The following is a 25,187-nucleotide window of genomic DNA, read 5'->3' as shown; positions in this document are numbered from 1 at the left end:
ATCCTACGGGTCCTCATTTCACTTCAAACACCAATTTCCACTCACTTTTATTTTAGGGGTAGTATTCATCTATGAATATTTGCGATCTATTTCGGTGGATACTGATGATGGCTTCCGTCCACGCTAGGCTCTGTGATGTATTTGTAACTATTGACTGGAATCTAAGATAACAATGAAGAGGGATGTCTGTTCTTACAGTGTGACAGTAGAAATCCCTTCTGTTCTCCTCAATAGTGAAACTGAGGCCAAAGTTACCTCTAGAACTTCAACTTGAATGCCAGAACTTGAGTGTCAAGGTGGTAGCCTGACTCGTCCTTGTAATCGAACTTTCCAAAGTTCATGTGTCCTAGTAAACTGTTAGCCATCGACCTACTTGATCGCAACAGTTGAAATACACACCATCCTGAGTGATGAAATCGTTGTCACTGAAACTGAACAAGAAGTACTCCTTCTCCCCAGCCCCAGATGAACACGAAGGATTCACCGGCACAACCGCCAGACTCTCCCACTTCTCATTAAGTAAGAACTCATCAACAGGACCACCATTATGAAGACGGAACTTCCCCAGCTCCGAATTCACGTTATAATCCACAAACGAGCAATACTCAGCCGGAACAATCCCCTCGAACAAAACACCCTCAGACGAAGCAATCGCCCCAGTAGCATCATCATAATTCTTCTTCCCCTTCAAATCAGTAACACCAGTACTCCCCTTCACCGAAAAGACATCTGCATGCCGATAAACAGACCGACTCTCATCCTGCCCCCTCCCAAAGCCCGAATCCCTAGCCAAAATCAAGAAATCCCCAGTATCCAACTGATGAATCTCAGACTGCCCAGCAACACGAACAGCTTTGGCAGCATCCTTCTTCGAATAATCAAGATAAGTAGGCAGGTTAACAACATGCTCACCCACAAGCAGAGGCTCACCCCGTCGCCCAGCATTATAAACAAGCAACCGAGCTGGCCTCCTTGTCGTCTTCCCAGGCCCGCCCTCCTGATCAAGCGCACTCTGCATAAGAGCATACAAAGTCCTTCCATCACGCGAAAGCGTCAACCCCTCCAGTCCCTGGTTATTATCCCGTCCAGAATCAGTATCCACAGGCACAGGCACCAAGCTGGGATCATAAAGAGGCGCTGAATCGGCATTAAAGCTGATCGTTCCATTCCGGCGCGGGAGATATGCCTGCGGTGGCTGGATGGCGTGTTGCATGCGTCCATGTGCGTTGAACTTGTATATATATGGTCCATATTCATCGGAGATCCAGAACCCACCATCTTGTGTGTCCAGTGCTAGACCTTCTGTGTCGAGGGATACTCGCTTCCCGCCTAGTCCGGCTCCGCCGTAGCCGTTTCCTTTGTAGGTTGATACTGGGAGTGGGGGGAAGCCGGGGAAATTGGCGGCTCCTGTTATGTCGGCATCTAGACCTGTTGTTGCTGCACCGGTTGGGTCTGTTAGGAGGATTGTGTCGAGGTATTTTAGATTTATGTTTGGGGGCGATGGGTTGTTGGCGCTTGCGTTTGCTGCTAGTTTTAGGGTTATGGTGAATTTGTGGATGCGTGATTGGAAATTTAGCGTGCCGTTTGTGTTCCTGGGTTTTGTTAGATTGGGGGCTTTGTTTTGGATTCGGGTTGTTGTTAGTATATCCTGGCTTACCAGCCTCGATCTGGGAGTGTATAGACTATTCCTGAGTACTTGTCCAGTCCAGTCTTGTGCCAGGATGATTGGTCAATAGCAATTGAACTGCCAATTCCTCCGATCGTATCACCATATTTGTCTGTAGCATTCGAAGGAATGTATCCATAGCCCGCAAGACCGGTATATTTGTATGTCGTTCCGGCGCAAGTCGTCTGGTTGACGACATGTTCAGCTGCCTGGGCTGTCGCAGACAGAAGTGAAAACAGGAATGTCCACTTCATGTTGATGATGATTTAAATCGATCTGTGTCGATTACGAGGTGCGAGTTCCTTCATATTTATGTTGCATCATACGTTGTAGATCGTCCTCCGACATCGCATTGGCAACTATTCCTTGTTAGTGCAACGAACTAAACACCACACAACGTGCAGGTCATGCCGTGCGTCATTCGCTGATCGGACCTGCAGGGATCATTACACACTGGAATATTGTTCGAGTCAGCTTTGATCTTGATCTATGCCAATCATTGCCCTGGTTGGTAGGCAATGCCTAACGCGCTATCTGAGCCTGGTGTACGGAGGCTCCGGTGCCACGTTTGGCTATGATATGTGCTCATGTTCTCTCGAAAAAGGTATTCCACTTATTAAATTGATATTTGATTACATCATGGGGATATACTAGATCTCGAATTAATTCATACCCACTTTGGAGGTGTTTACCCTCAAGTGTTCCAAGTTGTCGGCATTTTCGGGTAACTTTTCGCGTCATATCCCAGGTCTTGGTAGACAGTTGCGTCTCCTACATGTATGTCAGCATTGAGCAGAGTCAGTTGATGATCGACGCAGGAACATACCCTGTAGAGCATGGATTCGTTCTTCATTTTCACCTTCCAATTTCTCTAACTCCTCACCGGGCTCCTCTTCGTGAGGCGATTTCTCACCCTGTGAAGTAGCGGCTTTACCAAGAGTATTCTGCGCCGCGCCGATCATAAGAAATTGGGCGTTTGAATAGTCCAAGAATTCTGGTTTCAGAGGCACCCATCGGAGATCTCCGAACTTTTCAAGTACCCTAATAAGAATGGGTTAACAAAAAGATCTTCTCTTCGCGAAATAAGGCCGTGCTTACGACTGGGGATACTCTGGGTCCTTTGGTAACTGCCCAATCGGTGGACCAGGATACTTAGGATTCTTAGACTGAACAAGCCAACTTCCGCGTTCATAAAGACCAAACTCTTCTTGAACAGCTCCCAATTCAGCAGGGATGGTCAGGATATACGCAAGATGGGAGGCTCGCGGTGTGGAGGTAATCGCGTAGACACCTTCCGCGTAAGGTGTGGCTTCCTCGGTGTGACGTTCACCCATAGTCTTGGTCTGGTATGTCTTTCCAGCAATGAATTTTTCATGTAGTGCTTGCATAGATTGGCCAGACTTCTCGACAAAGCCCATATATCTCTCCCTGCCAGATGTTGGGAATTTCTTCTTCGGAAGTATCATCAAGCGACACTGGGCGTCTTTAGCCACGGGGCCTTGGCCGTGATCGAATTTTGCGCCTAATGGGGTTGGACGCAGCACGAAGAAGTTTCGGGCAATGTCTTCAATGCCGTGGGGCTCTTCTATGTTGACGCGTGGTCGAAAGAAGAAGTATATGAAACCCTTCTCGAGGATGATGGAGGGTACCACGTCTTCTCTTGCCTCGGACTTACGGATGCCCGCATCAATGCTTTCCGTTTGCTTGAACGGCTTTTCATCGGGCTGGGTTCCAGATATCTTGTCCGTTTCATTTGGTGCTTTGACTGACTCTGGCGTTGGGGGGGCAATTTCCATTGCGCTCGGTGCTACTTCTTCCAGCTTTTGTTCTGATTTGATGTCTTCTGGTTTCACATCTTCGGTCCTCTCTTTCTTGAGCTTTGGAGCTTTCTCGGTTACAGCCTTCCGCTTGGTGCCTTGGGAAGCCGCTTTAGACGGCTCGGCAGAGGTCGCAATGGCTTCCTTGGCCTTCTGAGCCGCACGTCGCGATGATGTTCGTGTAGCCATGGTATCTGATAAAAGTCACAATATTGATGGACTTAACGAAAATGGATGAAGAAGAACGAAGTTGAGGAGTCAACGTGCAACTCAACCAGTTCCATCATGAGATGTATATGACGTCATTTATACTTCGTTTGAAATCGTCACGCGTCATGCCGACTTGATGATGCAGAAACAATGAGACATTGTAGATCAGTCAATGTCCATCTCATCAGCTGCAGAATCGTTCATGGTCTCGGCACTGCTAAGATCGGGCGTTGGGGCTTCGGAACTTGAACTTTCATTCGTTTTGGGCTCCCTGAAAGTGTGGAACGAATCAGTGTCATAGTGGTGCTGAGGCTCTTCGCTGCATCCTCGATGTCTTTTATGGCTATAATCATTCGCTTGTTGATGGGGCTCTGCCGATGTAGTTCGTCGCCTGAAGGAATGAGAACCAGAGTGGGAATGTATAGAGCTCGCAATAGATGCGGACTTTCTCTTCTGTCCTCTCTTTCGCATGACAGGATACTTGGTTCCATTGCTGTTTTCAGGCCGAACGTTCAAGCCGGTCATGTAATCTCTCAAGTCTCGCTGCCAGCGTTCGAAACGGTCTGGTAGACATGGTAGATCGTGCCTCGGCAATGTGGCATCCGGTTCGTCATCCGGCTCCTCGATGGCATATGGCCTAATGACTTGGCTGTCATGGCTGTCATGGTTTCCATTCTTTTCGAACGAGTCGATGTCGTTTGTAGGTGTCGAGGGCTCCGAGTCGGTGACACTGTGGCCACTCTCATCTGTTACGAGTCCTGTGGGATCAAAAGGACTCAACTTTGGGGTTTCCTCAAAGGGTGTGTTGTGATCATGTTTGGAAACACCGATGGTGGGATCGGTCATACAAAGACCCTCCATTGTAGATCGGGGTCTCGACCAAGATGGCTAAATATAGGTGTGGACAGGAGATGTTGCAAACATAGTGAGATTTCTAAATAGGGAAAAGGATAGAGTCAAGCCAAATAAACTTCAAGTCTCGACAAACATAGCGTCGAAAGCAACAGATGGAACATCTAAGAAAGCTGTGGTTCCATAACATCAGGGTCTTCCAGATGCTTCCGCGGGGAGAGCATGGGGAGGACATGGGGAGCAACTCCACAAAGTTGGGTTAAATAGACCAAGTGATTCACTTCTGTTTAACTAAATGATTTAACTAAACATATAATAGACCCTGATCTTAAGATCTAAATAAAGTGAACCAAGTCGTAGTCGAGCTTCCCCTGACCGCTCACCGCCCGGAAGCATGATTGGCCGTGGCATTCGCTTGAGTAGAGTCCACGTTTAGTTTACTGCTTCACCAACCGTCCAACGTGTTTACCTTTGCTCTACCTTCTTTTTTTAGGCAGTGGATGCGGTGGTCACCCCTGCTCTTACTTATTATCTAGTGTGCGGAGCTTGCTACTTCAAAGTGCGGCTCCGGCCAAGTCGTCAAGATGCAGTCCTCTCCAAACATGCTCACAAAGGTACGCCCCTCCCAATGGCCTCGGAGCCATCGTCGCGCCATCAGCAGATGTTTGCACGGTCAATTGGAGATGCTAACCATAATTTCCCTTCCAGTTTGAGTCCAAATCCTCCAGAGCCAAGGGAATCGCATTCCATCCCAAACGGTCAGTGATTCCGCGGAGGGACACCTACACGTCGAAGCATCCGAACTGACCTCGAAACAGGCCATGGATTCTCGTTTCTCTCCACTCTTCCACCATCCAGCTATGGGACTACCGTATGGGGACTCTCATTGACCGATTCGAAGAACACGATGGCCCCGTGCGAGGCATTGATTTCCACCCGACCCAGCCCCTGTTTGTGTCTGGCGGTGACGATTACAAGATTAAGGTCTGGAACTACCAGACTCGGAGGTGCTTGTTCACATTGAACGGCCACTTGGATTATGTGCGCACAGTGTTCTTCCACCCCGAGCTCCCTTGGATCTTGTCTGCCTCCGATGATCAGACAATTAGAATCTGGAACTGGCAAAATCGGTCACTCAGTACGAGCCCCCAGAATCCGCTGCGCGGACATTGACTAACGCTCTTGTTTTCTCTAGTCTGTACGATGACCGGTCACAACCACTATGTTATGTGCGCTCAGTTCCATCCCACCGAGGATCTCATCGCCTCCGCCTCATTGGACCAGTCCGTTCGCATTTGGGACATCTCCGGCCTGCGGAAGAAGCACTCAGCACCGACCTCGATTTCGTTCGAAGACCAGATGGCACGAGCCAACCCTAACCAAGCCGATATGTTTGGGAATACCGACGCAGTTGTTAAGTTTGTGTTGGAGGGTCACGACCGTGGTGTGAACTGGGTGTCGTTCCACCCCACACTTCCTCTGATTGTATCGGCTGGCGACGACCGATTGATCAAGCTCTGGCGGATGAGCGATACCAAGGCCTGGGAGGTTGATACTTGCCGCGGTCACTTCCAGAATGCCTCTGCTGCTCTGTTCCACCCCCACCAGGACCTCATCCTCTCCGTTGGCGAAGACAAGACTATCCGTGTGTGGGATCTTAACAAGCGTACTTCCGTCCAGTCTTTCAAGCGCGACCTTGACCGATTCTGGGTTATCGCTGCCCACCCTGAGATGAACTTGTTCGCTGCAGGCCACGACACTGGTGTTATGGTCTTCAAGCTCGAGCGGGAGCGCCCTGCGTCCGCCATTTACCAGAACCAGCTCTTCTACATCACAAAGGAGAAGCACGTCAAGTCATACGATTTCGCCAAGAACGTTGAGTCGCCGCCAATGCTCTCACTACGCAAGCTGGGCTCCCCTTGGGTCCCTCCCCGTACCGTTTCTTACAACCCCGCTGAGCGTGCCATTCTGGTCACCTCGCCCGCCGACAATGGAACATATGAGTTGATTCACCTGCCCCGGGACGCTACCGGTGCGATCGAGCCCACAGACGTGAAGCGTGGACAGGCTACATCGGCAGTCTTTGTTGCCCGTAACCGGTTTGCCGTCTTCAACCCCTCTACCCAGCAGGTCGATATCAAGGATCTCAGCAACTCCACAACCAAGACAATTAAGGCACCCGCTGGCACGACTGACATCTACTTTGGTGGCACTGGATGCCTCCTCTTCATTACCCCTACGCATGTCTCTCTCTTCGATATCCAACAAAAGAAGCAGCTTGCAGAGCTTGCTGTTAGCGGTGTGAAGTATGTGGTTTGGTCTAACGATGGACTGTACTGCGCTTTGCTCAGCAAGCATAATGTGACCATCGTTACCAAGACTCTTGAGCAGGTGAGCACCTTGCATGAGACCATTCGCATCAAGAGCGCCACTTGGGACGATGCCGGTGTACTGCTCTACTCTACCCTCAACCACATCAAGTACTCGCTCCTCAACGGTGACAACGGTATCATCCGCACCCTCGACCAGACCGTCTACCTCGTACGCGTGAAGGGTCGCAATGTCTACGCCCTGGACCGTAACGCCACTCCCCGCGTCCTAGTGATTGACCCGACTGAATACCGATTCAAACTCTCCTTGGTCAAGCGGAATTACGATGAGATGCTTCAGATTATCAAGACCTCCAGTCTGGTTGGTCAGAGCATCATCTCTTACCTGCAGAAGAAGGGCTACCCCGAGATCGCTCTGCAGTTCGTCCAGGACCCTCAGACCCGTTTCGACCTTGCAGTCGAGTGTGGTAACCTCGAAGTTGCCACCGAGATGGCTCGCGAGTTGGACCGCCCCAACTTCTGGAACAGATTGGGAGCCGAGGCCTTGGCTCACGGTAACCACCAGACCGTAGAAATGACTTACCAAAAGCAGCGTAACTTCGACAAGCTCTCCTTCCTTTACCTGGCCACAGGTGACCAGGAGAAGCTCTCTCGTATGGCCAAGATCGCGGAACACCGTGGCGACTTTACTTCCCGCTTCCAAAACGCCATCTACCGGGGAGACGTTGAGGACCGAATCCAGATGTTCAAGGAAGTGGACTTGTATCCTCTTGCCTACCTCACTGCCAAGTCCCACGGTTTGACCGAAGAAGCTGAGTCAATTTTGGAGGCATGTGGTCTGACCGAAGATCAAATCGGTCTGCCTACCCTCGAACAACCTCTGAAGGTTGCACACCCCATTGTGCCTACCTTTAAGTCCAACTGGCCTGTTAAGGCTGCTGGCCACTCCTCCTTCGAAAAGGCACTCCTTGGGGAGGTTGGTGCTGCAGACGACGAGGCTGGCGCAGACGGTTTCGAGGCTGAGGAGGAGGCGGAGCAAGAGGCCATTCTTGCTCGGGAAACTCTGGATGATGAGGAAGACGCTTCGGGCTGGGATATGGGAGATGATGTCAATGTTGAGGAGGATGTCGACTTTGTCAACGTGGAAAGCGCCGAAGCTGGCGCAGGCAGCTCCGAGGCCGACCTATGGGCTCGTAACTCCCCGCTCGCTGCTGATCACGTTGCTGCCGGCTCCTTCGAGACTGCGATGCAACTCCTGAACCGTCAAGTCGGTGCTGTCCAATTCGCCCCTCTCAAGAGCCGATTCCTTGATATCTACAAAGCATCCAAGACCTATCTTCCCGCGACTCCTGGCCTGCCCCCTCTCGTCAACTACGTTCGCAGAACTGTCGAGGAAACTGATGCCCGCAAGATGCTCCCAATCATTCCTCGGGACCTTGAGACCATTGCCAATGTAGACTTGCAGGAGGGTTACGCCGCCATGCGCTCCAACAAGCTTGAGGATGGTGTAACTATTTTCAAGAACGTCCTTCACTCTGTCCTGATTAACACTGTCTCATCCGAAGCTGAAGTGGAGGAGGCAAAGAAGATCATTGCCACTGCCCGGGAATACATCCTCGCCATGTCCATTGAGCTCGAGCGTCGTACTCTTTCCACCGACACCCCCGAGAACCTCAAGCGCAGCCTCGAGTTGTCTGCCTACTTCACCATCCCCAAGCTTGAGGTCGCTCACCGCCAGCTGGCATTGATGGCTGCCATGAAGCTCGCCTTCGCCAACCGCAACTACTCCTCCGCCTTGAGCTTTGCCAACCGGATGCTGGCCAATGGCGGCTCCGCTAAGCTTTTGGATCAGGTAAGACTCTTAACTCAACTATCCTGATATCAACTCTAACTAAGTAAAACAGGCCAAGAAGATCAAAGCCCAATGCGAACGCAACCCGCAAGACCAGATCGATATTGACTTCGACTCCTTCGCCGAGTTTGACATCTGTGCCGCCTCCTACACCCCGATCTACAGCGGCTCTCCCAGCGTGTCGGATCCCTTCACCGGCGCCAAGTACCACCCCCAGTACAAGGGCAGCGTCTGCCGGGTATCGGATGTCACGGAGATCGGTGCGCCGGCCAGCGGTCTGCGCCTGTTCGTCCCCAGTCAATTTTAATTGCAGCATGACGAAGCTTCACGGTTTTCTACCTTTTCCCCTCTCTTCTTCTTGATATGAAGTTACAAAACGGGTTCCTTTTTCATCTGCACGAGGAGACGTTGTGTTTGGCGGCGCTTTTTTTTTGGCTGGGAGAAAGACAAAACTTCCTGCACAGTCCCCTGTCTAGATGTCTTTTTGTATCCAAGATTATAATTTCTTAGCGATCTAGTTTGTATGCGAACATGTTTAGTCCTACATCCTTTATGTTCTGACTTGTACGGCCACGAAACTAGTATGCATAGCGGTGGATCTCTAAGTAGCACGATCTATAGTGAGATGTATAGGAGGTATAAATGTACAATTTATATCGAGTTGCTAAAACATGTATATCTAATGTACAAGTTATCCCAAAAGATAAGTAGAGAGAATCTCAAACCAGCACAAACCATAATCACCATAAGCATACAGCATCAGGCATACAGACCACCCTCAATCTCTACACCATACCAACTAATCACACCTCCCATCCTTCCACCCAGTCCTCCACCTCTCCTCCCAAAATCGACAATCAAACTCCTTCTTGCCCAGCTTCCGATTAACCTCATTATGAGCCTCACACATCCACCACCCAAACTCTTTCCGACTCTCCAACCGTGGCTGATTCTTTCCACTAGGATGCGCCATCCAAGTCTGGAAATCTTCGGCGCACACCCAGCACGGGTAAAGCTTCGAGAAAAACTTTAAAAATCCGCGCATGTTGTCTTGGTGTTCTGTGTTGGCCTTTTCGGGGTATGTTGCTGCCATCGAGTGCAGGAGTGTCCAGGTTGAACGGCCTAGTTGTTCTACGTCCGGCGGGCATTCTGCGGACGTTTCGTTCGATGATGATGTTGCTAGGGCTGGCGTTGAGGTTGTTGTTTTTGTTGTGTTGCCTGGAGTTTCGGCTTTGGCTTGTCTTGTTAGGGCTTTCCAGGATGCGACGGATGTGCAGGTGCGGCAGCTGGAGGTGAGGTTAGTTTTGGTATAGTTGAATAGTTAGTTGATGCTGTCCTTGAGTCTATACGTACGGCTTGCCGTCTTTGTCTAGGACAACGCCCTTGGGCAATGGGGCTTTCGAGTCATCGTCCCTAGCTTGTTTCGATGAGCTTGCGGCTGCTGGGAATTGTTGGGCGAAGATATTCCTAGCGCTTTTGTATTGAGCATTGGGCAGCTCATTTGGTACTTCGGCCATGACTGGTTCCTTATATGCTTTATCTCCTCGTAAAAATGGGGATTGGTGGTGTGAGTATGCGGAGAAGGGCGGAGGCAAAAAGAGGCAATAGTGCCGGAACTTCGGCGCGAGAGTTGGCAGGCAAGGGATTAGAAAACAGTAAGAGTCGCTGGAGGAGAATGTTGCAGTAAACAAGCACAGAAATAAAGAATGGCAAGCCTTGGAGCAGTTGTAAATGATCGCAGGTGAAATGTCATGCCGATCAATCTCGATCCCGCTTTGTCATCCTTTGCGCGCTCCCCGACGCGCATTGGAGTTACTGACGGTTTGGATTCAGTTGAGCTCACATCTGAACTCCTTTCATATATCGCTTGACAATTCAACTAAGGCACCAGGTCACATAAATCTGTCCTCGCAACCCCGCTAGGATCCCCTCCAACTGCCATCAGACGATATAAACATGGCCCCAAAATATACCATGTCCGACTCAGAGGAAGAGGATGTTGCGCCTACAGCTCCTTCTGACCAGACTCTTGCGAAGGGTCTCCGTGACGGTGTTACTGGAGTATACAAGTCTGGCAACATGGAGGAATTGACCGTGAAGCGCGTGCGCCTTGCAGTTGAGAAGCAGCTAGGGCTTACAGAGGGATACTTTAAATCTACGAGTGACTGGAAAGCGCGGAGTGAAGAGATCATCCGAGACGAAGTGGTGAGAAATTGCCGCAATTGCGAGTAAAGCTTTGATGTTAGGACCGACGCTAATCTCAATCTCATACAGGAAAGACAAGACAACGCCGCGAATAACGCTGGATCACAACCTGCCGAAGCCTCACCATCTCCTTCCCCAAAGCCCAAACAGACCCCACTTCATAAGCGAGCGAAGGCCGAGAGTGCGCCCAAGCCCAGGAAGCGCCAGAAGACGAAGACACCAGAGCCAGAGGAAGACGACCAGGACGACGCATCTGTCGCATCCGACGATAGCGAAGAAGTCGCAAAGCCCAAGAAGCGAATCAAAGCACCAGCCAAGAAAGCTGTACCAAAACCCAAAATGGTCGCGTCTGACGTTTCAGATATGTCTGAGAATGAATCCGATGCTCCTAAGCCGCCCCCAGCTGCGAAAGATGACTCCGAAAGCGAGATGTCGGTGGTCCTTGACAATGAGCCTCAACCTCAACCCGCGCGCAAACGAAAGAGTGCAGATGGAGCTGCCACCAAAGCGAAGAAAGCGCCCAAGGCGGCCAAAGCAAAAGACGCGGATCTCGATCCAGACCAGGCCGAAATCAAGCGGCTACAGGGATGGCTAATCAAATGTGGCATCCGCAAATTATGGGGGAAAGAGCTAGCTCCATATGACACTTCGAAGGCGAAGATCAAGCATCTTAAGGAGATGCTGGACGATGCCGGGATGAAGGGCCGACCATCTCAGGAAAAAGCCAACCAGATTCGCGAAGCGCGGGAATTGAAAGCGGATTTGGAGCAGATTCAGCAGGGTGCGATGCAATGGGGTGCGAAGAGCGACGAAGAGGAAGGGGATGGCGATGCGAAGCCCCGACGCAGGCTCGCTCGGGGACGGCAGGCGCTTGCGTTCTTGGAGGGCGATGGCGAGGAGTCCGGCTGATATTATCACACAGCTTGTAATGAGCGGGCTTCGGGTGTTCAGCAGCTGGGCTGTTTGAATGTCGAGACTTGAATTTTGGTTCCATCTCACTTACACTTCATAATCGAAACATATGGATAATAACATTCCATCAACGCCCGGCCTTTGGTCCGCTCATGCGCTGCGCCACTAGACTGAAGACGGCGACAGAAGAGATGAAAAGGACAAGGTTATAGAACTAGTAGAGAGTATCAGTATATGTCGTGGGCCTGTTCCAAGGGTCACATACAGCTGTTCGCGAGTATTCGTTCTCCTCGGCCTCTGTTCTGGCCTCAACAAAGAGACGACGCAAGTTAGGGAGATTAGCCTGCATACATGTCAGTCTTGGCACAGTAGCCAGTGTGCGTTGAGCTAACCATTGAGACGTAGACAAGATCTGGGGTAGAAGTCGGAGGTTCCAAAAAGGAGAAGAGCGGGAGGTCCAGAAGCCATTTGTGGACATCTTTCGATCATCCTTTCTCTCCCTCTCCATCTCTCCTTTCTCTCCCCCCACCATTCTTTTATTCGAATGCTCAGAGGAATATTTCAATAACTTCCATATTCCTCGTACCCGCGCGACCGCGAAGCTCTATTCCCCCCGCAGTCGCCCAACGCCCGACTTCCAACCCCCGAGCGGAGGCACGACCTAGTCGTGGCTGAAGCTGTTACAACTTCGTCATGGCGATGAACAAGATCCGCGGCGCCTTTGCGGTGCCCCGCAAGGGAGAAACCTTTGAATTGCGAGCTGGCCTTGTGTATGCGGTCCCCCTCTACAATGCGCTGGCCACTTTGGCATGGTGAAATAACAAGGATACTGACCAATGTCACAGCTCCCAGTATGCCTATGAACGGTATGTCCAACCGCAAAGCATTCGATAGCCTTGATGCACCTCTGGGATGTAGGGCGAGGATGGGTGGCTGACAGCACAACAGGAAGGAATCCATTCAAAAGACGATTATGGCCATGACCCTGGGCAAGGATGTCTCAGCTCTTTTCCCAGATGTGCTCAAAAACATTGCCACAGGCGATCTTGAGCAGAAGAAATTGGTCTACCTTTATCTCATGTAGGTTTCATGGCGCGCCTCAACGTGGCTACGTTTGCTGATCGGTGGAATTCGACTCGCAGGAACTACGCCAAATCCCACCCTGACCTATGTATTCTCGCCGTGAACACTTTCGTACAAGACTCGGAAGATCCCAACCCGTTGATTCGTGCGCTGGCAATCCGAACAATGGGATGTATTCGAGTGGAAAAGATGGTGGACTACATGGAAGAACCTCTCCGCAAGACCCTCCGAGACGAGTCGCCTTATGTTCGCAAGACCGCTGCGATTTGCGTGGCCAAGCTTTTCGACCTCAACCCGGCAATGGCTCTCGAGAACGGATTCTTGGAAATGCTCCAAGAGATGATCGGTGACCCCAACCCAATGGTTGTGGCGAACTCGGTGACTGCGTTGTCTGAGATTTCCCATACGGCACCTGAGACGCAGGCCCTACAAATTACTAATAACACTCTACGGAAGATGCTGATGGCATTGAACGAGTGCACGGAATGGGGGCGCGTCACTATTCTCTCCACCTTGGCCGAATACAAGACCGCTGATGTTAAGGAGTCGGAGCACATTTGCGAACGAGTCGCGCCTCAGTTCCAGCACGTTAACTCCGGTGTGGTTCTTGCGGCAGTCAAGGCTGTGTTCTTACATATGAAGAACGTTAACCCTGAATTGTCGAAGAACTACCTTAAGAAGATGGCCCCACCATTGGTCACCCTGGTTTCTTCGGCTCCTGAAGTGCAATATGTGGCATTGAGAAACATTGATCTTTTGCTGCAGAAGCAGCCCGATATTCTCCAGAAGGAGCTCCGTGTATTCTTCTGCAAGTACAATGACCCGCCATATGTCAAGTTCCAGAAGCTTGAGATTATGGTGCGCATCGCAAATGACCGCAATGTGGACCAGCTTCTGGCTGAATTGAAGGAATATGCTCTCGAAGTTGATATGGACTTTGTCCGCCGAGCAGTCCGGGCCATTGGACAGGTCGCCATCAAGATTGAGAGCGCCAGTGAACGTTGTGTTAACACATTGCTGGACCTTATCAACACCAAGGTGAACTACGTCGTTCAAGAAGCGATCGTTGTCATCAAGGACATTTTCCGGAAGTACCCCGGATACGAAGGAATCATCCCCACTCTCTGCCAGTGCATTGATGAGCTGGATGAGCCTAATGCCAGAGCCGCCCTTATCTGGATTGTTGGAGAATACGCCGAGAAGATCAGCAATGCAGGTGATATCCTGGGAGGCTTTGTTGACGGATTTAATGAAGAATTCTCTTCAACCCAATTGCAGATTCTTACCGCGGTTGTCAAGCTCTTCCTCAAGCGGCCTGAGAAGGCTCAAGGTCTGGTGCAGCGTGTCCTTCAGGCAGCCACTGCCGAGAATGACAACCCTGACGTTCGTGACCGCGCCTACATCTACTGGCGTCTTCTGTCCAACACCAGCGATTCAAATGCTACCAAGAACATTGTGCTCTCGGAGAAGCCTCCTATTATCACCACCATTCACTCATTGCCACCAACACTCCTCGATCAACTCCTCACCGAGCTGTCAACTCTGTCTTCCGTCTACCACAAGCCCCCAGAACAATTCGTCGGTGCTGGCCGGTTCGGTGCCGATGCTGTCCAGCGCGCTGCTATCGAGTACGTACCAATTATTTTCCTGTTGCTTAACATTTCGCTAACCAATACATAGGGAACAAATCCAGAACGCGCGCGAGAACCCATTGGCTGCAGCGGCAGCCGCTGCAGCCGTCTCTGGCTCTTCCGCACCTGCGCAGGCACAAAACAACGTCGAGAACCTGCTGGACATCGATTTCGACGGCGGTGCCCCTGCCTCAGCGCAAGATCAGCCTTCTTCTGGCATGTCCGGCCTTGAGGGTCTGGGCGGCACCCCCATGCGTGTCGAGTCCCCTGCAGTTGGTGCTCCCGCACCGCAATCCAGCAACAACCTGGATGACCTACTGGGCGTGTTTGGCGAGTCAAGCCCCTCCCAGCCCTCATCGAGCGGCGGTAACGGCGGCGTCAGCGCTGATCTGATGAACGGATTTGGTGGTCTGGATCTCTCCGGGAACAGCTCACCTGCGCCTCCCTCGGAAAACAACCAGACCAAGAAGTCTAACGAGGATATTTTGTCACTCTTCTAGAGTGGTATAGTTAGGTCTAGTCCACCCTACGGTCTAGGTTGTGTTATATCCAGGTGTTTCGCAAGCGAGGATCTGGCCAGAACAAATAGATTGGTGTCTTTATGTGTTTAATTTTGATTGCATCTTTCTAACGGAATTCAAAAGGTTCGCATGTACATTTCTTTGCCCTTTCAAATATTGATTTCTGGCTGCATGATAAGCGTAAAGCTTGGCTAAGTCCTATAGTCCCTGCATATGGCGTATCAACAACATCTTTACATGTACTCACATATAGGGGGAAAAAAACAACAATAAATAGCGGTGATAAGGTGACCGGAGTACAGTTGCAATTTTTCACCTATACCCGTGGCTCCACCGAGGGGCAAAAAACAAGGGTAAAACCCAGGGAAAATTAGGAAAATGTAAAAAAAGAGATAGAGAAGCTAAAAACGACCAATAGTTACACCAATGGACAGTAGGAAATAAATAGCAATTGCGGTTCTTGTCCAAATGACTAATTTATGCCCTTATCAGACACAGAGTCTCAGTCCCGAGAGCTTTCCGAATCTCCATCCGACTCCAACTTCACGATATCCCGTCGGGGTAGAAACTGCTTACCAAGAGGCACCGAAGTTTCCAGCTCCGAAAAATGTGGACTCTGGCTCAGTCCCACTGCCGCGGATATAAATGGGGCAGAGGCCCCGGAGACAGGGCTTAGCATTTTCACCGTCAATTCTACATACACAACCTCCAAAATGGCGACAGACTACAAGTTCGAAGGCTGGATGGGCCTTGATTCCACTGCCGCTGAGGGCAACATGGTCTGGCAGGAATTTACCCCCAAAAAGTGGGAAGAGACCGATATCGATATCAAGATCTCGCACTGCGGTGTCTGCGGTTCTGACCTGCACACTCTGCGCAGCGGCTGGGTGAGTCTATCTGCCCGAGTTCTGGCCCCAATACATGCGCAATTGCCGCATTGAGACTTTCATACTAACCTTTCAACCAGAGAGCCTCCGATTATCCGTGTTGCGTAGGACATGAAATCGTGGGCACAGCAGTTCGCGTAGGAAGCCAAGTTTCCGACATCAAGCTCGGCGATCGCGTCGGTGTAGGCGCGCAGAGCGAGTCCTGCCTCGGCCGCCAGGGTGACTGCGAAGAATGCGCCATGGGACTTGAGCAGTACTGCAGCAAAAAGGTCATCGGCACTTACAACAGCAACTTCTACAACGGAGACAAGTCCTACGGTGGCTATGCGCTGTACAACCGTGTGCCTGGACACTTTGCTATCAAGATTCCGGATGCTATCACATCCGCTGATGCTGCTCCTATGCTGTGCGGTGGAGTGACCCTCTACAGCCCTCTCAAGCACAACAACTGTGGTCCCGGCAAGCGTGTTGGTATCATTGGTGTTGGCGGCCTTGGACACTTCGGTGTTCTTTTCGCTAAGGCCATGGGGGCTGATAAGGTTGTTGCTATTTCGCGCAAGTTGAACAAGAAGGAGGATTCGTTGAATATGGGTGCTGATCAGTACATTGCTACTGATGATGAGCCTGAGTGGGCTACTGCCAATTCTCGGTCTTTGGATTTGATTGTTTCTACTGTTTCTTCTACTAAGGTGAGTTTCTTTTTCTCTGTATTGAATTCTAGTGAGATATATGAGCGTTGAGCTAATGCTAGATATAGATGCCTATGGTCGAGTACCTGGGTCTGTTGAAGACCGGTGGCACTTTTGTTCAGGTTGGCCTTCCTGAAGATGGTGGTCTTTTTGCCCCTGTTCGCAACTTGATGCGCCGTATCAAGCTTGAGAGCTCGCTCGTTGGTAGCCCTAACGAGATCCGTGAGATGTTCCAGCTTGTTGCTGAGAAGGGTATTCGCCCTTGGATTGAGGAGATCCCTATGAAGGATGCCAACAAGACTATTGTTGATATGGAGGATGGAAAGGCGCGCTACCGCTACGTGCTTGTCAATGACCAGTAAAAGTATAGATCATGATAGATATAGAGATGAGAAGATGAGACCATGAATAGACGGTGTTTGAGTATACAAATGGTGGTAGCCGCCAGATATCTTCCAAGGTTGCTATACAATGCCATTCCGTCGCCCTTCAAAGCTTCGTCCGTAACTTCCCGCCATCTCTTAACATTTGCCTCATCTTCTCTTCGCCGTCTTTCTTCGCCAATCAGGCCGCACACGTGAGCGGCGCCGCTCTCGGAGGCGCTAGTCCACGTTGGGATATAGTGCCCCCGCGGTGGGATGAATCATTCCTCTTCTTTGCGCCTCTCTCTCTCTGTGAATCGTTTACTTTGCTGTCAATTGACTTTGTTTCTGGCCCATCATGTCCCCGACACTTGCACAAAAATACTTGAGCACCCGGGGTGCGGAGTACGGCGTGAGTTGATCCCGATACGAAAAAATAAAGGCCGTCTGTCGCAACGGCTGCTAACATACTAATTTGGTTTCTAGTTGTCTTTCGAGGACGTCGTTCTCAAGGGCCTGTCTGAGGATGGTGGCCTTTTCATTCCCGAGGAGATTCCTGCCCTTCCCGCCTCATGGGAAACCGAGTGGCGCGACTTGACATTCGAGGAGCTGGCGTTCGAGATTATGTCGCTTTACGTCTCTCGCGATGAGATTCCTGCCGATGACCTTAAAGATATCATTCAAAAGTCTTATTCTACTTTCCGTCACGCTGAGCGTACTCCTTTGGTTGAGTTGGAGAAGGACCTACACCTGCTTGAACTCTTCCATGGTCCTACCTTTGCCTTCAAGGGTTCGTACTCTTCTCTCGCTAGTTGAAATGCTCTAATACCATTTAGATGTCGCCCTTCAGCTCCTTGGAAACACCTTTGAATACTTCCTGACCCGCATGAACGCCGGCAAGACTGGCAAGGACAGGCACCATCTGACCGTTGTCGGGTGAGTACTACTGTTTCTCTCTATTATATTACTAGAGCATATGGCTGATTCCACGAAGTGCTACCTCCGGTGACACTGGCTCCGCCGCTATCTACGGTCTCCGCGGCAAGAAGGATATCTCCGTGACGATCTTGTATCCCAACGGCAAGGTCTCCAAGATTCAAGAGGCCCAGATGACCTCCGTCCTCGACCCCAACGTGCACAACCTCCGCGTGGAAGGCTCCTTCGACGACTGCCAGGATATCGTCAAGGCTCTCTTCGCCGACAAGGATTTCAACACCACCCACAACATCGCCGCCGTCAACAGCATCAACTGGTGCCGAATCCTCGCCCAGATGACCTACTACTTCCACTCCTACTTCTCCCTGATCAAGTCACCCGCTTACAACAAGGACTCCAAGGTCCGCGTAGTCGTCCCCTCCGGCAACTTCGGTGACATCCTGGCCGGCTGGTTCGCCAAGCAGATGGGTCTCCCCGCCGACAAGCTCGTCATCGCCACCAACGAGAACGACATTCTCGACCGCTTCTTCCGCAGCGGCGGCCACTACACAAAGAAGGCCCTCGACTCCCCAACAGACCATGGCGTCAAGGAAACTCACAGCCCCGCCATGGACATCCTGGTCAGCAGCAACTTCGAGCGTCTCCTCTGGTTCCTCTCTTACCAGTCCGCCCCCGGCAGCTCAGCCGAAGAGCGCCGCAAGCACGCCTGTGACAGCGTCCGTGGCTGGCTCAACGACCTCAAGTCCAAGGGCGGCTTCCAGGTCCCCAGCGCCGTCCTCGAAGGCGCCAAGGTCGACTTCGAGAGCGAGCGCGTCAGCAACGACGAGACTATCGCTACCATCCGTGATATCTACTCCACCTCCTTCCCCAAGGGTCTCACTGCCGGCAGCGCTAAGAGCTCCGTGACCGGTGGTTACATCTTGGATCCCCACTCCGCCGTCGGTGTTGCTGCTTCTCGCCGCTCTGTCGCCCGTCACCCCGGTGCGGCTCACATCTCTCTGTCGACTGCCCACCCGGCCAAGTTCGCTAGCGCTGTTGACCTTGCCTTGCGCTCTGAGAATGGTTATGACTTCACTGAGATCTTGCCTCAGGAGTTCATTGGCATTGAGCAGCGCCCGAGCCGTGTCACCGATGTTGGCCGTGAGGCTGGTTGGCAGGGTGTGAAAGAGATTGTCAAGGCTGAGGTTGAGCAGGAGCTTCAGGGACTCCGTTAAGTTTTCGTTTTCATTTGTTCTTATTTTGGACTTGACCTAGACCGAACCGTGTGTATATGTGCAGTGCATAAGTACCGAATTAGTATACTACCCTCCTAGAAATATCCATTGTTGATTTAATTAAGGCATATATCTCCTCCATGTCTTCGTTGTTCTTGAATGTTTATTTCTGGTCTTGGCCTTCGTTTTTTCATGGTCTATATGTCAATGAATGTGCCTAGACATCCGGCCCACTCAGTCTTTAGTAGTTTTTGTAATAGTTGCAAAACTAGCGGAAATAACCGATCCGTCGCGCGAGACGGTACTTGTGCGTACTTGCTGCTAAAGATTGTTATTGATTCTGAAATACCCACGACGGCCTTCGGGTCGTGGTGCTTAGTCATAATCCCAAAAATGCCCTGTTAACGTCAACGTTAACATATATCAGGTCTTTACAAAGCGCCCTATTTCAAGTCGGAGGCATCAGACTCCATGATAGGACCGAGCTCCATCTCGGCTTCCTTATTCATAGCTATGAAGGGCTTAAACACTAATGATGTTATATTTTGCTTCAATGACCGGAGTTAGCCGCCCCAAGCTCCAAAGCGCGGCAAGAATGCTTGGCACTCGGCGACGCGGAGCTCCCACCGCCGACATTCCAGAAGCTAGAGAGGCGCCATCCAGTTCAACTGCCGGATTGGGGGAGGGCATCGGGGGGTTTTCAATGAAAAGTAGTTCCAATACGTACATTTCTATGAACCACGTTTCGGGTGCCCGCCCTCAATTGATCTCCTCGCCCTTTCGGTCCTTCCGAAACCCCGTTCGCTTTTACTTTAACCCCGAGATTGACGCCTGGGATTCAGAGATTCAGACGCGGATATAAATTGAGTACAGGATCTCAAGAGCCGATGTTCTTAACTCGCGCCTGAGTTGAAAACAGTCTTCTTAAAGCAAAATGCCATCTCACATCTTGCTCCAGAACGCAACCATCCTAGTTCCATCTCGTGAACCGAATGATTATGTGATGCCCCTGCGGAGCCATTCATTGTTGATTACGGACAACACGATTTCGCAAATTGAACGAGATCTCATTCCCCCGGCCGGTGCGAAAATCATTGATTGCACAGACAAAATTATCTCTCCCGGCTTCATCGATACGCATCACCATCTGTGGCAAACACAATTGAAAGGGCGACATGCCAACCAGACCCTGTTGGAATATATGCCAAGTGGTCTGTTCTAATTCCCTTTTCCGATTGGATGAAATTTCCTTCTTAGAGCTAATTGTTGACAGGAAACTTACAACACGCTAATTATGCTCCCGAGGACGTGTTCTGGGGTGAGCTTGGAGGCTGCCTCGAAGCGTTGGATGCAGGTACCACAACGGTTGTAGATCATGCCCACATGAATGTATCCCCGGCTCATAGTACGTACCCTGTTGTTTTGTATGATTTGTTATTTGTTACTAAAATCCGGCACAGCTTCAAATGCAATCGAGGCGACGGCGTCCTCTGGGATCAGATCTATCTTCTGCTACGCACCCACTATGCGTGTCAAAACCTTCAAGCCTGATCTTACTATTGACGGTGGTCTATTGGATGACTGGGTAATGGATCATATGAAGCACCTGGGCGCTACTGCTCCTTTTGGGGACGAGCGGGTTCAGCTGGGGTTGGCTTTTGATGGATTCATGCTACCGAAAGATCAGGTTGTCTCTCTTTACGCAGAAGCACGAAAGCTCGGAGTGAAGATAATCACAACTCATTATGTGAAGGGATATTTTGGCGAGTTGACACGATATCATTGATCTGATTAAAGCTAATGAGGTGACAGGCGACAACTCACTTGTCGACACCCTTGAATCGTATCATCTCCTGGGGCCGGATATTCTTTTTTCGCATGCCACCAATCTGACAGAGACCGACATTTCAAAGCTCGCCCAAGCGAAAGCGTGGATCTCCACGACACCTGATACTGAATTGCAAATGGGTCACGGTAACATTGTTTGTTTCCGTGAGGGTTGCACTAACATGAGTGCCTTGGGGATTGATTGCCACAGCAACAACTCCGGCGATATGGTCTCACAGATGCGGCTTGCTCTGCAACATGAGCGGTCTGGTCGTAATGAGAAAGTCATCGCCCAGGACAAAACTCCCGTGTCGCTGAACCTTTTCGTTCAAGATGTTTTCCGTCTTGGCACTATTCAAGGGGCACGAGCCATCCACATGGAAGATAAACTGGGATCGATTGAAGTTGGGAAGCTTGCAGACCTCGTAATCTTTGATGGTAACAGCCCTGGGATGATCTGCGCATCCGACGAAGACCCAGTCGCGGCTATCGTTCTTCACTCCTCGGTTCGTGACATTGATACTGTCATTGTGGACGGTCACATCAGGAAGCGTGATGGAAAGTTGCAACCTGTGAAAATCGATCCACTCATGACAGACGTGACCATCCCGAAGCAAAGTATGGAGTGGAATCAGGTTGCCAAGGAGCTGATTTCAAGCCGGGGACGGATTCAAGATGCTATGGTTAAGGCAGGTGCCAATGAGCCCGAACGTCTAGTCGACGCATTTACAAAGCTTGCGTACCTTGATGAGAGCAAGCTTGTTAAGATGTAATTGGCCTTCCTCGTGAAATGTTCAAATTGAAACAGTGGAATATTACATCCGGATCAAGTCGATACATTCCCGTCAGCTAACATGAAGCAACAGGATACTTTAACCAGCCCGGTTTATACCTGGCTAAAGATCCTATTCAAGGCCGGATTGCTGCAGCAAGGTGTCAGGTGGAATGAATATTTGTGATTTACTTACTAAGAAAATGCCTACATAAATGAAAATGAATATCGTATGAAAATTTCATTGAATAAACACCTCGTAGCTGACATAACAGAGCCCACAGGCGCGTGATCCCACGTAGGGACAATGCTAAATATTCCCGGAGTCCAGTTTTCAGCATAGTTTCGAGCCAAGAGATCCCGTTGAGCTTCGACCAATCATTTTGCTTCCCGTCCTTCTCGTTTGCAGATGCAGTCAGTGCAGCTATGTAGAACCTCGGGAGTTTGACCTTCGGAGAGTGGATCGCGATGAAAAATGTCCATGTTCTATTTCCAATCATGATATAGTATATGGGATGTGCTTGCTAAGCGTTTCTGTAACAGGTTCCTCTATACATCTAGATCACACGGAGGTTCGGTGTTCGGCGCTTGAGGTGCCGATATTATCAATAAGCCATGCAGCCTTCGACGCCAGGTGACATGGTATAGCTAAAGCGGGTCGCGCCCATATCCGGATCTCATTTCTCAAACACATCCATTGATCCAATTTCTCCATCACGCACACACATAAAATGACAATCCCCTCAAGCCCCAAGCTCGACGGCTTCGACATCCTGCAGACAAACTTCAAACATGCCGGAGATCATCCCATCCGAGCTGACCTCGTCATCCCCCAAAAGCCTCACTCGGGCAAACGCCCAGTAATCCTTCGCTTCCACAGCGGTGGCCTAGTAAGCTACACGAACTACCCGCTAGACGCAGTACCCGCAAATCCTAACCCAAGACCAGGTCTACGGAGACTCCCTATTCATGGACTTCTGGCCCCACTGGCTTTCAGACCTAGCACTGGTCCACAACGCTATAATCATTAGTCCAAACTACCGCCTCATGCCTGAAGGAACCAGCGCCCAGATCTACGAAGACCTAGGTGATATCTGGTCCTGGCTGCACTCCCCTTCCTTGAAGAAACTCCTAGCCTCCCACTCGGCCCCGACAGAAATTGATCTCGACCGTATTCTTACAGCGGGCGAGTCCGCAGGCGGCTTGTTAAGTATTCAGCTGGCACTGTCGCATCCAGCAGAGATCCGTGCCGCGACGGCAGCGTATCCGCCTGTTGATATTGGCTCAGATGACTATAAACTTCCGCGCGAGAAGCCGTGTTTTGGAACCCATGTTCCTGAATCGGTTATCAAAGCTGAAGAAAATGCCGCTAAGATTGGGACTGCTGAGTCGTCAATCCTGGCACAGTCAAGATTGGTTTATATGCTTGCTGCTTTGGAGCATGGGACGCTTAATGATCTTTATGAGAAGGGCGCGGAGGGAGTTCCGAGGAGTGTGTTGTACCCGATGGTTAAGTTGGAGGAGCCGGGGGTGGAGATTCCGGTCGGTGGTATTGCGGTTATTCAGGGCCAGCAAGATAGTGTTGTCCCGGCTGGTGGGGTTGAGAAGTTTATGGGAAGGGTGCAGGAGATTACTGCTGGCAAGGCTGGGAATGAGGGAGTGGTGCTTGCTCTTAGGGATGGGGAGCATGGGTTTGATCTCGATGTTAGGTATAATGAGGATTGGTTGAAGGATACATTCAAGTTTGCTGTTGATGCTTGGGTGAAATAGAGATATACAGTACATATACTATGGCGGACAGGGTGGTGTCTTTTGTTCTTGAATACTAGCGGTAAACAAATATCTTGTCGACTTCTCGTAACACTTCTCTTCGCCAACGGGCCCGTTTCTTTCGCTTGGTAGGAACAAATGATTACAAAATCCTTGTCTTTCTCTGATTTGATTCTTCGTATACATTAAGGATTCTGTGTCAGAGGCTGATAAAGAAGCTGTTTTGCCCACCCTGTGAGCTGTGAATATTGGCAAAGACAGTCGGCTAATTAAAAGAGATCCCTGATATGGCTATATATCACCTCAGAATCTAGGCCAACTCACTTGACTTCTTACGGAGAGGATAGCCGGTCTTGTGCTTCAACTGAATTGAGCATCCTCAGATTCTAGGATCTCCTTAAAAACGTCCCCTTGTCATCCTGTGGCGGAGAAGCAACAATTTCCCTTTGCAGTCCGCATTCTTTTTGCAACCATTTTTTTCTCTTGCTATTCTTTCGAATGTTCAAAAAAGGGCCTATGATCGACAATACGCCCAACAATCGAATGTTCACTTCGAATAAGCCACGTGGAACATCTAAGTGTCTCAAGTGCAGTAGTTGACTATCTGCTGGAATAGCATAATTCACATTATTCAAGATCGCAGACTGGGGTGCAGGAGGCTCAACAATAAGACACCGGCCGACACCATAGAGTTTCTGAAATATGTTAGCGATTAACTCATGGAGACGCTCTCTGACCAACTCACTTTGTTTTGAATTTCTACTGTACCCAAGCCACGGTAAACTTTGTGTTGGGTCCGATCAGGTATTGTACATCCCAACTACTTTATGCTTTTCAATGAAAATGCATTCGTTCGTGCAGATAGCAACTATAGGGCATTTGAGTTGCCATTTTATTTCTATATCTCATTCCGTTTGTGATATTGCTGCCTTGGTGGAGTTGCATAATGTTTGAATATTTCTAAGTTATTCCACTCGACTGAAAACCAAGAATAGGCAGAGATCACAATAGTTCTGGGGAAGATAATGGCTTATTTCCAAAGGGAGCCATTACTTTCGACTTGGCTTAAGGCTAGCACAGTTCAGTACAACTTTTGGGAAATCGTTCATGAATCTAAAGGTAAACCTGTTTTGAATTTTCTTATATCCTCATGGCGAATGGGGACCTTTAATGCATTTGATCGGGGTTCAAAGCCCGCAAAACTCGGCGGTTCAAAGTCTCTTTCTCGCTCTTTGTCTCTTTACCGCCGCATATAACCTGAACTGCGTCATTTAGTCTAGCAGATCAGGCACCGGAAGGTTGCATTGGCCACCTCGCTATTTCTCTGGGGAGCTCCAGAACATAGTTTGTATTATGTATATAAAGAACAGGGACTTTGCGATTACACAACAGTTAGGATCATCCTAACTGATTTGAAATTTGATAATCATCGGCGTTGGATAGAGCCGACGGTTGCTCGCGAGGTGGACTACTCCGCTTTTCTAATGATTCGGTGATAGAGCGAACCCCGAGACCGACTTACAAGTATATTCGCTTTTTTGAATGCGCCGATTCCCCCGAAGCCAGAGGTTAGTTAAATGAGACAGCCATCCATGAAACACTATATTGCAATGACTCATAACTGCCATCACTTCCCTCCTCAACCTATCCC

The 25,187-nt window shown here is 50.1% G+C and overlaps 12 protein-coding genes across 12 annotated transcripts; 7 read left to right on the top strand and 5 right to left on the bottom strand.

Moving 5' to 3' along the window:
- Nucleotides 1-257: 257 nt before the first annotated feature.
- N7508_005200 (esterase-like/phytase family protein) lies at nt 258-1,920 on the bottom strand (the record flags this gene model as incomplete). The annotated part of the gene is made up of 3 exons (XM_058463266.1): nt 258-346; nt 400-1,592; nt 1,658-1,920. 3 exons carry the CDS (start codon nt 1,918-1,920, stop codon nt 258-260), a joined length of 1,545 nt encoding a protein of 514 aa, XP_058319744.1.
- A 440-nt stretch (nt 1,921-2,360) lies between these two features.
- On the bottom strand, nt 2,361-3,672 carry N7508_005199 (uncharacterized protein; the record flags this gene model as incomplete). The annotated part of the gene is made up of 3 exons (XM_058463265.1): nt 2,361-2,437; nt 2,493-2,707; nt 2,765-3,672. The coding sequence occupies 3 exons, from the start codon at nt 3,670-3,672 to the stop codon at nt 2,361-2,363; spliced, it is 1,200 nt and encodes a 399-aa protein (XP_058319743.1).
- Nucleotides 3,673-3,858: 186 nt separating this feature from the next.
- Nucleotides 3,859-4,554, bottom strand: N7508_005198 (uncharacterized protein; the record flags this gene model as incomplete). The annotated part of the gene is made up of 1 exon (XM_058463264.1): nt 3,859-4,554. The coding sequence occupies one exon, from the start codon at nt 4,552-4,554 to the stop codon at nt 3,859-3,861; it is 696 nt and encodes a 231-aa protein (XP_058319742.1).
- Nucleotides 4,555-5,129: 575 nt separating this feature from the next.
- On the top strand, nt 5,130-9,034 carry N7508_005197 (coatomer subunit alpha; the record flags this gene model as incomplete). The annotated part of the gene is made up of 5 exons (XM_058463263.1): nt 5,130-5,159; nt 5,254-5,303; nt 5,364-5,683; nt 5,741-8,727; nt 8,780-9,034. 5 exons carry the CDS (start codon nt 5,130-5,132, stop codon nt 9,032-9,034), a joined length of 3,642 nt encoding a protein of 1,213 aa, XP_058319741.1.
- Nucleotides 9,035-9,526: 492 nt separating this feature from the next.
- Nucleotides 9,527-10,244, bottom strand: N7508_005196 (flavin-linked sulfhydryl oxidase; the record flags this gene model as incomplete). The annotated part of the gene is made up of 2 exons (XM_058463262.1): nt 9,527-10,013; nt 10,081-10,244. The coding sequence occupies 2 exons, from the start codon at nt 10,242-10,244 to the stop codon at nt 9,527-9,529; spliced, it is 651 nt and encodes a 216-aa protein (XP_058319740.1).
- A 439-nt stretch (nt 10,245-10,683) lies between these two features.
- On the top strand, nt 10,684-11,841 carry N7508_005195 (putative transcriptional regulator; the record flags this gene model as incomplete). Its single annotated transcript, XM_058463261.1, has 2 exons — nt 10,684-10,932; nt 11,002-11,841. 2 exons carry the CDS (start codon nt 10,684-10,686, stop codon nt 11,839-11,841), a joined length of 1,089 nt encoding a protein of 362 aa, XP_058319739.1.
- Nucleotides 11,842-11,971: 130 nt separating this feature from the next.
- Nucleotides 11,972-12,239, bottom strand: N7508_005194 (DUF5310 domain-containing protein; the record flags this gene model as incomplete). Its single annotated transcript, XM_058463260.1, has 3 exons — nt 11,972-12,058; nt 12,110-12,187; nt 12,237-12,239. The coding sequence occupies 3 exons, from the start codon at nt 12,237-12,239 to the stop codon at nt 11,972-11,974; spliced, it is 168 nt and encodes a 55-aa protein (XP_058319738.1).
- Nucleotides 12,240-12,537: 298 nt separating this feature from the next.
- N7508_005193 (putative AP-1 adaptor complex subunit beta) lies at nt 12,538-15,058 on the top strand (the record flags this gene model as incomplete). Its single annotated transcript, XM_058463259.1, has 5 exons — nt 12,538-12,614; nt 12,690-12,710; nt 12,793-12,924; nt 12,987-14,555; nt 14,608-15,058. The coding sequence occupies 5 exons, from the start codon at nt 12,538-12,540 to the stop codon at nt 15,056-15,058; spliced, it is 2,250 nt and encodes a 749-aa protein (XP_058319737.1).
- A 734-nt stretch (nt 15,059-15,792) lies between these two features.
- Nucleotides 15,793-17,017, top strand: N7508_005192 (NAD(P)-dependent alcohol dehydrogenase; the record flags this gene model as incomplete). Its single annotated transcript, XM_058463258.1, has 3 exons — nt 15,793-15,966; nt 16,047-16,655; nt 16,724-17,017. 3 exons carry the CDS (start codon nt 15,793-15,795, stop codon nt 17,015-17,017), a joined length of 1,077 nt encoding a protein of 358 aa, XP_058319736.1.
- Nucleotides 17,018-17,375: 358 nt separating this feature from the next.
- Nucleotides 17,376-19,167, top strand: N7508_005191 (threonine synthase THR4; the record flags this gene model as incomplete). The annotated part of the gene is made up of 4 exons (XM_058463257.1): nt 17,376-17,429; nt 17,504-17,807; nt 17,854-17,953; nt 18,012-19,167. The coding sequence occupies 4 exons, from the start codon at nt 17,376-17,378 to the stop codon at nt 19,165-19,167; spliced, it is 1,614 nt and encodes a 537-aa protein (XP_058319735.1).
- A 934-nt stretch (nt 19,168-20,101) lies between these two features.
- On the top strand, nt 20,102-21,767 carry N7508_005190 (uncharacterized protein; the record flags this gene model as incomplete). The annotated part of the gene is made up of 4 exons (XM_058463256.1): nt 20,102-20,378; nt 20,441-20,572; nt 20,628-20,930; nt 20,980-21,767. The coding sequence occupies 4 exons, from the start codon at nt 20,102-20,104 to the stop codon at nt 21,765-21,767; spliced, it is 1,500 nt and encodes a 499-aa protein (XP_058319734.1).
- Nucleotides 21,768-22,497: 730 nt separating this feature from the next.
- Nucleotides 22,498-23,536, top strand: N7508_005189 (uncharacterized protein; the record flags this gene model as incomplete). Its single annotated transcript, XM_058463255.1, has 2 exons — nt 22,498-22,656; nt 22,715-23,536. 2 exons carry the CDS (start codon nt 22,498-22,500, stop codon nt 23,534-23,536), a joined length of 981 nt encoding a protein of 326 aa, XP_058319733.1.
- Nucleotides 23,537-25,187: the final 1,651 nt, after the last annotated feature.

The sequence above is a fragment of the Penicillium antarcticum genome (assembly GCF_028974205.1).
Source record: "Penicillium antarcticum strain IBT 31339 chromosome Unknown utg000005l_segment0_segment0, whole genome shotgun sequence".
Classification (NCBI taxonomy): Eukaryota; Fungi; Ascomycota; class Eurotiomycetes; order Eurotiales; family Aspergillaceae; genus Penicillium; species Penicillium antarcticum.
Note: the sequence above shows the minus strand (reverse complement) of the source record. Positions and strands in the feature narration are given on the sequence as shown.